The sequence below is a fragment of the Equus quagga genome, chromosome 17, assembly GCF_021613505.1.
Source record: "Equus quagga isolate Etosha38 chromosome 17, UCLA_HA_Equagga_1.0, whole genome shotgun sequence".
Taxonomy (NCBI): Eukaryota; Metazoa; Chordata; class Mammalia; order Perissodactyla; family Equidae; genus Equus; species Equus quagga.
In genome coordinates, this window is record NC_060283.1 from 16550914 (window position 1) to 16563436 (window position 12523).

Consider the following 12523-nt stretch of genomic DNA (forward strand, 5'->3'; position numbering starts at 1 on the left):
ATGGTGAGCCTATAATTTTAGAATGGGACATATATTTTCATTTCTAAGTTTCTAAGATAATCCATGTGGAATGGAAAGTCTTTTCAACAAATAGTCCAGGAGCAATTAGACATCTGATTCACAGATATTTGGTCGTGTTTAAAACATCCATAAGTAATTGGACCCATGACAAAATGTCCTTGATGTTTGATTCTGTCCAAAACATCCAGAGCATATTTGGTCTATGACAAATGGCTTTGGACAGGACCAAATATCAAGGATGTTCATGAGCGGATCCAATGTCACCATGGACATTTTAGACAGGACCAAATGGCTCTGAAAATATCAAAGACCTTTCGGCATGGGCCAATGTCTTATGGGCCAAATGTTTTAAGGATGGCTTGGACAGGACCAAATATCCTGCAAGGATATAGATCAGTAGATTATTTGGTGCAATCCAAAACAAAATGTCAACATGGGGAAAAAATAGACCTCAAACCTTACCTCACATTATATACAAACATCAACACAAAATGGATTATAGACTTAAATGTAAAAACTAAGATATAAAAGTTCCAGAAGAAATCATAAGAGAAAATTTAGTGTTTTCTTTGCATTTTTCCTTGTTTCTGTCTGTTGTTCACAGTCCATGTTGTTTTAAGATTACAAACCTTGAGAGTTTTCCCTCTTCTATTATCCCAGCACTCACTGCTCTCTCATCATTCCCTCTTCTTGTAGCTTCAGGTTTTGCTTTGGTAATATCTATTTAGTATTAGAAGTTTCTGGAATTTCCCTATAAACCATCCATGTCCATGTGCAGTGAGTTGAATATTGGCCCCTCTAAATAAATGTCCCAGTAGAATCTATACATATGACTTTCTTTGGGAAAAAAAGGCCTTTGCAGTTGTAATTAAGTATTTTGAAATGAGATCATCCTGGTTGAAGATGGGCACTAAATCCTACAACCAGTGTCCTTTGAGATAGAAAATCAGAGCCAGTTTAGAAATAAATACAGAGACACAGAGAAGAACATCATGTGAAGATGGAGGCAGAGAATGGAGTGATGTAATTACAAACTAAGGAAGGTCAAGAGCCACCAAAAGTTGGAAGAAGCAAAGAATGATTCTTCTTTAGAGCCTTTGGAGGGAATGAGATCTTGCCAACACTGTGATTTTGGACTGTGGCTTCTATAACTGTGGGAGACTAAATTTGTGTTGTTTTAAGCCACTCAATTTGTGGTAATTTGTTATAGTAGATCTAGGAAAGTAAGACACCACGTGCGTGATTATCAGAGATGATGTAAGTGGTAAATTTATAAACTGGGCATATGTCTTCTTTTTGGTACCAAAAAATATGTATAAAAATGTTTTCATGTACTTGCTGACAACAATAATTTAAACAAATTCAAAATTATGAAAGTAAAAAAGGCAAAAATTTAAATACTTAAAAAATACTACAAATGTTGGAAATTAAATCACTTAATAAAGTAGGTTTATATGAAATAACAAGTTCAGATAATATAAACCTATTTAAACTTAATGACAATAGAATGGATTTTTTTTTTGATTTCACCATATCAATCCAAATAAGAAAATATGTATCTATGAAAATACATATCTATGAAATAATTAAACAATCATTTCCAATCTATAAAAATGTTATTGAACCTAAAAGAAAATAAACACAGTTCTGTTGTTTTCTCCAGTTTGATTATTTGAAAGGATTCGTCAGACTCCATAGATCATACTCACACAAAGATTTTGTTTAAAGGCAAAGAATATGGTGCCAGGCTCCAGCCATTTCCAAAACCCCAGTGCTGAGTAAGCATATTATTTATACATAGAAAAGTGATGAAGATTTGTTCTTCTCCAGTGCTTGGTCTAGCGAAAATGGATTTTCTTGTTGGTTATTTGATGCTTCTGTGTAGATTTAAAATAGCTTTATTCAGGTGCAGCCCCGAGACTGAGTAGTTAAAATTCTGTGCACTCTGCTTTGGTGGCCTGGGTTCATGGGCCTGAATCCCAGGTGTAGACCTGCTCCACTCACCACTCACTCATGCTGTGGAGGTGTCCCATGTACAAAACAATAGAGGAAGCTCGGCATGGATGTTAGCTCAGGGTGAATCTTCCTCAGCAGGAAGGGAAAAAATACACAAATAGAAAAAATAAAATAGCTTTATTCAACATTTTCTTTGTTTTGGTAAGAGAGTTGTTCTGAATTTCTCAGCCTGCCATATTCCCAGATGAAGATCCTCCCCTTTTACAAGATATTTGCTGGTTCATGTCAAGTACATTTTCCCTTGGCTTTGACAGTTTCTCCAGGGCTAATTTATGTTTAAATTACCATTAGCCTTTGCAAGTTTGGTACTTGTTCTAGGACATGAGCTCAGTTTTAATTCAATTGTGTTTTAACTGATATGCCATAAAATTAATTCAATCTACTGGAGTATTGAAACCAGGGATAGGGAAGTACAGAGCCAGGGCTTTTTGTTTGATACTTGGAACCTGAGGGTCGGGGTATCATGTGCAACGAGAAGACTGATATCAACTTACTAAAGTTGATAAACTCAGTAAAGTAACAGAAGAGTTTCCCTAATTAAAGTGAACAAATCTGGGAAACATATATATATAGGGTGAGAAACTGAATACTGTGCAGCCTAATGAGAGATCCTGACTGCCAAAGATCTCTAGGAGCACTGAAAGATTAGAGAATTCTCTAGAATTTAGACACTGACTACCTAGGTGATTACGTAACTATCTCTGGTGCCATCTAGTGTGTGGAAGATGTAAGAACTCTGCAGGTTCCCTGGCAAGAGGAAAACACTGAATTAATTCCTGCCCAAGCAGTCCCAATGTGAAGGAGCACTTGCTGGGAAAGTCTGATTTAAGGCTGTTTCAAAGTGGACATTCTAGGTATTTGGGTGACAGCAGCATATATTTTTCTGATTCTTTCTATAATACATTAGTTACAAGTTCCAAGCAAAAGATCTTGAGTATAAACTCTCCTGACCCTTGTCACTTTCCTCTCAATTCCCTGTTTTCTAATATTCAATGTGCCATTAGATCTATTCAATAATATATTTTTTTGCTCACTCTCGATATTGTATTTTTCAATTCAATTTGATTATTTGTCTATGGTTTCTAATTCTTTGGAGAATTTCTTCAGTCTTGTCATTTTCAAATATTTTCAAATATTAAAAAATATATATTATTATAGTTATTTTAAAGTCCTTCTTTGCTAGCTCCAATTCGTGGTTCAATGTGCATTCACTTTTAGCATTTTTTTCCTCTGGTTTACTGGTTATAAAGTCTGTTTCCATGGTTAATAATTTGTTTATTATATGCCATATAGTGACTATAAGGAAAGATGTTACAGATGATTTCTCCCACCAAAGAGGGTTCAATTATTCCTCTGATGAAGTTAAGTCTGATAAACTCTATCCAATAAGAAACTGATCTGGGTTGGATCTTCCTTATGGTTTTGGCAAGATGTGGTGTACCTCCATTTCACCCCTATTTCTTGGGCATGGAAATCCAGGGCTTCTACTTAAGGGCTAGGACTCCCTTTATCTCTTCAAGAAGAAGAGAATGTGAGAATGTTCACTCTTGTTTTTTCTTGGTTTCTCACTTACATCTTTAACTTCCCACCCCAAGCAACTTTAGAATTTGGCAAATGTAATGAAAGGGCGTTCACTGTGTGTTTGAGGCCACACGAGTCTCTAGATTTGGTACTCTTATCCTGTTCAATTACCAAAAGTTCTGCAAGTTTTCCTGAGCCCAGCTGAAGCCTTCTTCCTATATTCTTAGATGATCTATTTGCCTAGATTATCAGAGAAATGGGGTTTATGATTGTCAGTGTCATATGACAAATCTGTCCAGGGTTTTACACTTTTTTATTCTTAGAATCCAAATTCATAGCAGATCTTTGTATTAAAAAATTGGGGTAAATTCCACTTTGCTTTTCTAAAATTTTTAGTGCTTTTCATCTATTGGATGCTGAACCTTCGAATTAGAAAATGTCTGGAATAGGAAACCTATCATTTGTTTGCGATTCCTCACATCTCCAGTTTTGACATTCCAGCACTTTAATTGCCCAAAACTCTGGACAAGCCCATATTCTCAGTCTCTCATGTGTACTCATGATTGGTAAACTCCTACAGGGACATCTACAGGTCTTTAGCTCACTTTGAATAGTTATAACCTTTTTTGAGTTATACTCACTCTAGTTTATATTCGTTAGTTTATATATATGTATGATGCAAATGATGCTTCCCTAAATATCACCAATGTAACCAGTTGATAAGACAAAGCTGAGTTTATTACTTACCTCAGTAAGGGAGAATACCACCTCACAGAGCTTTGGCAGTTTCTCAGGGGAAAAGGAAGAAAGGAAAGAATTTATTAAGAATGAGAAGTTTGGTTTAAGGTGAGTCTTTTAAAGTAAGAGTTTGATTATGATTGGCTGGAAATCAAAAGACAACAGTTCAGGTTGGTGGAAACAAGACCAAGCAAGAGATTCAAAGAATTTAGGGAGTAAATTATCTGTTGATGTTTTCCACTGAAAAGTCCATGGGTTGTTTAGAAAATTTCTGTCACGAGCAATCAAAATATTTGCCTGAGCAAAAAACACCTGGAAAAATTGTCATGCTAATGAAAACAGAGGAACAGCAAAGTCTTGTTAATGTAGACATTAAAGTGTCATTTTAGTTCGTAGTGTCCTGGGTGACTATGACAGTCATAGTCCATGACTATGACTATGACTATGACATGGCTATGACAGCGGTAGACAGTTTTTGTTCTATATACTTGTAATTTATCTTTCTTTTTTCCTAAAAATTCTCAGTGGAAGCAAAAACTACTATGAATTATTATATCCTACCTCAAGTGGAAGGCTTACAAGTTTTTAACTTTTTTTATGAAAATAACAAAGGCTATTGAATTATGTATATACTATGTCTCTTTCTTCTCTCAGTAATTCATACATGGGAGATATCTGATCAGTTGCCTCAAAGTCCTGTGTAATTTTCTGGTATCATATAATATAAACTCAGATGTAGCAAAGCACTACCATCTGTGGTGCCTTCTTTCTAAACTCAAATCTAAAACTAACATCCAATATCATACTTGCTATATACCAGTTGATTTGATGTTAAAAAGTTATTTCAACTCTTTCTATATGCCTACCAACTGTGCTTTTCTAGAACACTTGAATAATGAGTACAATTAACTTACTGTTATCAGAAAGGTTCCCTTTATCTCCCCTTGCCACCTGTCTCTCCTAGTTTTTGTCGGGAACATAGAGCAAATGCAAACTCCTGGGAATTATGCAATGATTCCAAGTGTTGTTCTACAGAAGCAAGGATATTCTCTCTGGAGAGAATGGTCCCTTTTTACAACAATCTTAAAGGTTTGGACCTCTGCCCACAGGTTCTAATAGATCATTCAGTTAGTGTTAGGTTATCATTTTCCTTTCTGAAGAGTAGGAACAGGAAAAGAGAATGTGTATTTTTGTCTTCTAGTGGGTGAAATTCTAAATTGCATTTTGTAAGATGTAAATTTATAAAGAAAGCATGTTCATAAAATTTATTTTGTGTGATAAATTTTTTAAACATTTCTCAAATTCATTCGTGACCATCATTATTATCACAGTAACCAAAATTTTTATTAAATTCCCAGTATGGCCATGTTATGCTAAAATAACCAACGCTCATTTTTGCTTGAAGAGTTCACTTGCAGTTTTCTAACTCTGTAACTAAACTGTCCCAAATCACAAAATAAGTTCAATATTGTGAGCATACAGGTAGAAGCATCATAATGCAAATGAAGAGGAAAAATAAGTTCAGATTTGAGCTCACCATGATGGGAATTTTTTTAAACAGCTAGAACTTCCACAGTGATTGAAGTTGTGAAATTCTTACCCTTAGAAATAATTAAACTGAGGGAGCGGCCCCGTGGCCAAATGGTTAAGTTGGTACACTCTGCTTCAGGGCCCAGGGTTTCATTGGTTCAGATCCTGGGTGTGGACATGACACTGCTTGTCAAGCCATGCTGAGGTGGCGTCCCACATAGCACAACCAGAGGCACTCACAACTAGAATGTACAACTCTGTACTGGGGGGCTTTAGGGTGAAGAAGTAGAAGAAAAAAAGATTGGCAACAGTTGTTAGCTCAGGTCCAATCTTTACACAAAAGAAATAATTAAACTGAGGTTATCTGATCATTTTTCATTCATGATTTAGAAGTGGATCTTTGCATTGGTTGTAAGTTTTAACATGATTTCCACTAAGATTCTGCAGATATATGAATCAACAAACCCGTTTTATGCTGTGAAAAGAATTTAGAGTCTATAATGTAATTATTGTAGTTCCACTAATAACAACTAGCCCTTAAATATCGTTGTTTTAGTGAATCTGTTGTGCATCATTTATGTAAGACTGATTCAATTGATGATGACATCACTTTGATGTTCTCTGACATAAGATGCTTTTTTGTATGTCCTTCCATCTTCTCAGAAAGCACCCACTGACACCAAATTCTGCAGAAGCCTCCACTGGGCTCACTCTTCAATGTCAGTAAAAAAATTGATCAATTATCAGTACTGATAATAATAGGTAACTTTTTTTGAGTTTCCATGTGGTTTTTGAAATTATTTAAATGGCAATAGTTTTACTTATTTTGTTTATTTTTTAATTATTTTATTGAGGTCATGTTGGCTTAGAGCATTGTGTAATTTCAGGTGTGAAATAAGTCACAGGGGAAAAGTCAAATACCATATGATCTCACTCATAAATAGGAGATAAAACAATGACAAACAAACCCATAGAGACAGAGATTGGATTGGTTATTACCAGAGAGGGAGTAGTGTGAAAGGGATGATAAGGAATATGTGTATAGTGATGGATTGTAATTAGTCTTTGGGTGGTGAACATGAGGTAGTCTACACAGAAATCAAAATTTAATGATGTACACCTTAAATTTATATAATGTTATATGCCAATGTTAGCATAATACAATAATAATAATAATAAATTTCAGGTGTACATCACTATATATTGGTTTCTGTATAGACTGTGTCATCTTCACCACAAACAGTCCTGTTTCTAAACATCACCATACATATGTGTCCCTTTACCTCTTTCAGCCTCCCTCCATGCCCTCTTTGGTAACTGCTAATCTGTTCTCCTTATCTATGTATTTATTTATCCTCCACACATGAATGAAATTATATGGTATTTATCTTTCTCTGTCTGACTTATTTTGCTCAGTGTCACACTCTCAAGCTCCATCCATGTTGTTGCAAATGGCACAATTTTTAAATTTTTTTATGGCTGAGTAGTATTCCTTTGTACATACATACTACGTTTTCTTTATCCATTCATCCATTAATGGGCACTTGGGCTGCTTCTACATCTTTGCTCTTGTGAATAATCCTCCAATGTACAAATGAGTGTATATATCTTTTTGAATTATTGATTTCATGTTCTTTGGATAAATACCTAGTAGAGGAAAAGATGGATCATATGGTATTTCTATTTTTAATTTTTGAGAAATCTACATACCGTTTTCCATACTGGATGCATCAGTTTGCATTCCAACTGGCAGTGTATAAGGATTCCTTTTTATCCATGTCCTGTCCAAAACTTGTTATTTCTTGTCTTGTTAATTATAGCCATTATGCCGGGTGTGAGGTGATATCTCATGGCAGTTTTGCTTTGAATTTCTCTAATAATTGGTGATATTGAACATTTTTTTCATGGGCCTGTTGGCCATCTGTATATCTTCACAAAATCAAGATGTAATAATCAGTTGCAGTTCTACACACTAGCAATGAACTAGTAGAAAGATAAATCAAGAACACAATCCAATTTTCAATCACAACAAAAAGAATAAAATACTTAGGAATAAATTTAACCAAGGAGGTGAAGGACATATACACTGAAATCTGTAAGACATTATTGAAAGAAATTGAATAAGACACAAAGAAATGGAAAGTTATTTCATGCTCTTGGATTAGAAAAATAAACATAGTTAAATTGTCCATATACTAAAGAAATCTACAAATCCAATGCAATCCCAATCAGAATCCCAAGGACATTCTTCACACAAAAGGAACAAAGAATCCTAAAATTTATGTAGAACAATGAAAGATTGAGAATACCTGGAGTAATTCTATGAAAAAAGAACCAATCTGGAGATATCAAACTTCCTGACTTCAAAATATACTACAGAGCTATAGTAATCAAAACAGCATGGTGCTGGCAGAAAAATAGACACGCATCAATGGAACAGAATTGAAAGCCCAGAAATAAAACCGTAAATCTATGGAGAGGTATTTTTGGACAAAGAAGCCAAGAAAATACAATGGAGAAAGGAAAGTCTCTTCAATAAATGGTGCTGGGAAAACTGGACTTGCAAAAGAATGAAAGTAGACCATTAGCTTACACCATACCCAAAAACTAACTCAAAATGGATTAAAGACATGAAATGCAAGACCTGAAATCGTAAAACTCCTAATAAAATATAGTCAGTATGCTATTTGACATCGGCCTTAGCAGTATCTTTTTTAATACCATGTCTACTCAGGCAAGGCAAACAAAAGAAAAAATAAACAAATGGGGCTACCTCAGACTTAAAAGCTTCTGCACAGTAAAAGAAACCATGAACAAAATGAAAAGGCAACCCACCAACTGGGAGAAAGTATTTACAAATCTTATATCTGACAAGGGGTTATTTTCCAAAATACATAAAGAACTCATATAAGTCAACAACAAAAAACAAACAACCCAAACAAAAAGTGAGCAGAGAATATGAACATTTTCCAACATTTATACTTTCAAATATTTGAACTATTTGCAAAGCACATCCATAATAAAGAGGATCCTTTGTAGGATTCCAAGTATCATTGAAAACAACCTTAATATTACTGAGAGTGAAAATTTCCTATTCAAATTAATACTAATTGTATTCCTATTATAATTACCAATGTTTAACTATACCAATTAAATATTACCAATGTGTAAATTTTTTTTAGAAAAAAATTCACAAAGGCAGTAGCCCTGTTAATTATTCCCTAGGTTTTCCTTGGAAGTGAGCCTGTCTGGCATCCATCAATTACTAGGTCCCTGATGACATGAGAATGCATATAAAAGCCCCTGGTCCTATCAGCAAAATTATTCATCTAAGTAATTGAAAAACAGCCCCTTACTTGGTAAGTAGCTTCTGTGATTTCTAGACTGGGTTTAATGGTGCAAAAATTGGCTTCTGTGGATCTGGGAGCAAGAACCACCGACCGTGTTCAAAGAGTTGGGAAATCACATATTAGTTAGCATTGTACCCACAAAGTCATCTATCTTGTGTTGCTCTTTCTTATACACCTTCTACAAGGATCTGAAATAGTTTTTGTTTAAATAAGCTTTTTTATTACTGATAAGAGAACTGAACCATGGCTGGGTACCTGATAGATGGAATTAATTTATTTTTTATCCTAACATTGTTTTTGTTGTATATTTCAGAAGAATTTAGTGAGTCATAGCATTTTGATGTATCTTTTTGTCTATTCTTTTTTTTTTTTTTGGTGAGGAAGATTTACCCTGAGCTAACATCTGTTGCCAATCTTCCTCTTTTTGTGCTTGAGGAAGACTAGCCCTGAGCTAAGATCTGTGACAATCTTCCTCTATTTTGCATGTGGGTCACCACCACAGCATGGCTGCAGACTAGTTGTGTAGGTCTGCATCAGGGAACAGAATCCAGGCTGCCGAAATGGAGTACGTTGAACTTAACAACTAGGTCTCATGGGGCATTTATTGTTCTTTTTGCTGAGGAAGACTGACCCTCAGCTAATATATATGCCCATTTTCCTCTATTTTATGTGAGACACCTGCCACAGCATGGCCTGACAAGCAGTACGTAAGTCCGCACCCAGGATCTGAACTGGCAAAATCCAGGCTACTGAAGCAGAATGTGTGAACTTAACCACTGCAGCACCGGGCCAGCCCCTATTGTACATTATTTTTAAATCAGAGATATATACATTGTGTCTGAATTTAATACACAGTCTTAAGAAAATCATGATTCTTATAGAACTCAGAAAAATGCAATCACTTTTATGCTCAATTGGATATTTATTTTTCAAAAATAAGGCTTTATATTCCAGCTGTCTTTAATTTAGGTGTTTCTTTATTATATTTGACTTGTAATGAGCTTTCAGTTCATAACTGACTGCCAGAACAGCAGTGAAGGTTCACACAAGCAACATATCTTGTAGATGACATCTAGATTTAGAATCAAACTTTCTCAAAATCCTATCCTAGACACTTTAACATTTGTTAACGACATAACCATGAAACTTATCTGGGATATTTTCTTGTGATAAAGAATATAATGTACTAAAAGAAATCCTTTCTGACTTTCAGATTATATTTTTGTTTCAAGAAGAGTTAAAACTTTCATCTACTATTTCCTTGATCATTTCTGTAGCATTTTCGAAGAAAAATAAAGGAAAATGGATGAGGAAAATTGCTCTTCTTTGAATGAATTCTTGCTCTTGGGAATTAACAGCACCCCTGGAATCAAAGTTACCCTATTTGCCACACTTCTAAGTGTTTATGTCATCAATCTTGTTGCAAACCTTAGGATGATCATTTTAGTTAGAATGGATTCCCAGCTGCAAACACCAATGTATTTCTTTCTCAGCCACCTCTCCTTCAGTGACCTCTGCTATTCCACAGCAATTGGACCCAGGATGCTTGTAGGCTTCATTGCCAAGAGCAAGTCAATTCCCTTCTATGGCTGTGCACTGCAACTCTTGATCTTCTGTACCTTTGCAGATTCTGAGTGTCTACTGCTGGCAGTCATGGCCTTTGATCAATACAAGGCCATTAGCAACCCCTTGGCCTACACAGTCAACATGTCCAGCAAAGTGTGCTCTCTGCTCATGGCTGGGGTTTACATGGTGGGAATTATGGATGCTTCAATAAATACAATATTAACATTCTACTTATGTTTCTGTGGGTCAAATGAGATTAACCATTTCTTCTGTGATGTCCCTCCCCTCCTATTGCTCTCTTGCTCAGATACACAGGTCAATGAGTTAGTGATATTCACCATTTTTGGCTTCATTGAACTTATTACCCTTTCAGGGCTTTTTGTGTCTTACTGTTATATCATCCTCGCAGTGATAAAGATCCACTCTACTGAAGGGAGGTTCAAAGCTTTCTCCACTTGCACCTCACACTTAACCGCTGTGGCAATTTTTCAGGGGACTCTGCTCTTCAAGTATTTCCGGCCAAGTTCTTCTTACTCTCTAGATCAAGACAAAATAAACTCATTGTTTTACACCCTTGTAATTCCTATGTTGAACCCCCTGATTTACAGCCTATGGAACAAAGATGTGAAAGAGGCTCTAAATAAACTTAAAAATAAAAAGTGGTTCCATTGAAAAGTTTTATGTAAATATTTTCTCCCAAACTTACCTTATAATACATGAAAATCAAAATTGTTTTGACTAACATGGGGTGATCCAATAAGCATTTATGTTATCTTCCAAACATGCCAAATTTTATCATTGTCTAAAAATGCCATGCTTCATTTTATGTCTTGAATTTATATTTGGTACCCACTATTTGTGGTAAAGTTCTGGACTCTTATTTTGCCCAATTTCCATTTTTCAATGTTTCATTTGTGCATTATTTTTTTCTAAGTGTTATTGAGTGTATTTTAGGTATCTGTTGCACTTTTATGTGCTTTGTATTTCATGGTATATCCAGCAATCTTTCTACTAGTGAATCTTATCATTTAATGGAAGTGAAAAATAGTAATTAAATAATTATTGCAATTAAAATTACACAATGCAAAATGACAGGGATGCCTTCTGAGAAATACATTGTGAACTGATTTTGTCATTGTGCAATCATCATAGACTGTACTTACACAAACCTAGATGGTATAGCCTGCTTACACACTTAAGCTATATGGTACAAATCTTATGGGACTGCAGTCACATATGCAATCCAACATTATCTGGAACATTGTTATGAAGTGCATGACTGTATTTATAATAAGCTCAAATTACGTCATAATGTAAAAAGACTTGGCCCTATAAACTTAAAGCACATTGTTCAAATATAGTGAAATGCTTCCTGAAAATGAAAACAATTAATCTTGTATCTAAAAGATAAGTAAGAATTAACTGAGAGATGCAAGTAGGTAAAGAAAGGATTCCAGGTGCCGGCCCTGTGGTGCAGCAGTTAAGTGCGCATGTTCTGCTTCGGTGGCCTGTGGTTTGCTGGTTCTGATCCCGGGTGCAGACATGGCACCACGTGGCAAGCCATACTGTGGTAGGTGTCCCACATATAAAGTAGAGGAAGATGGGCATGGATGTTAGCTCAGGGCCAGTCTTCCTCAGAAAAAAGGAGGATTGGCAGATGTTAGCTCAGGGCTAATCTTCCTTGGGGAAGAAAGAAAAAAAGCACTCTAGGTAGATGGATCAGCAATTAAAAGAGGCCAAGTTGGACAGAACTATACCATTTCTGCAGAATTAGAAGAAAA

General features: G+C 35.4%; 1 protein-coding gene across 1 annotated transcript; it reads left to right on the forward strand.

The window, feature by feature from the left end:
- The first annotated feature begins 10478 nt into the window (after positions 1–10478).
- LOC124228373 (olfactory receptor-like protein OLF2) lies at positions 10479–11414 on the forward strand. Its single transcript, XM_046642813.1, has one exon. The coding sequence runs from the start codon at positions 10479–10481 to the stop codon at positions 11412–11414; it is 936 nt and encodes a 311-aa protein (XP_046498769.1).
- Positions 11415–12523: the final 1109 nt, after the last annotated feature.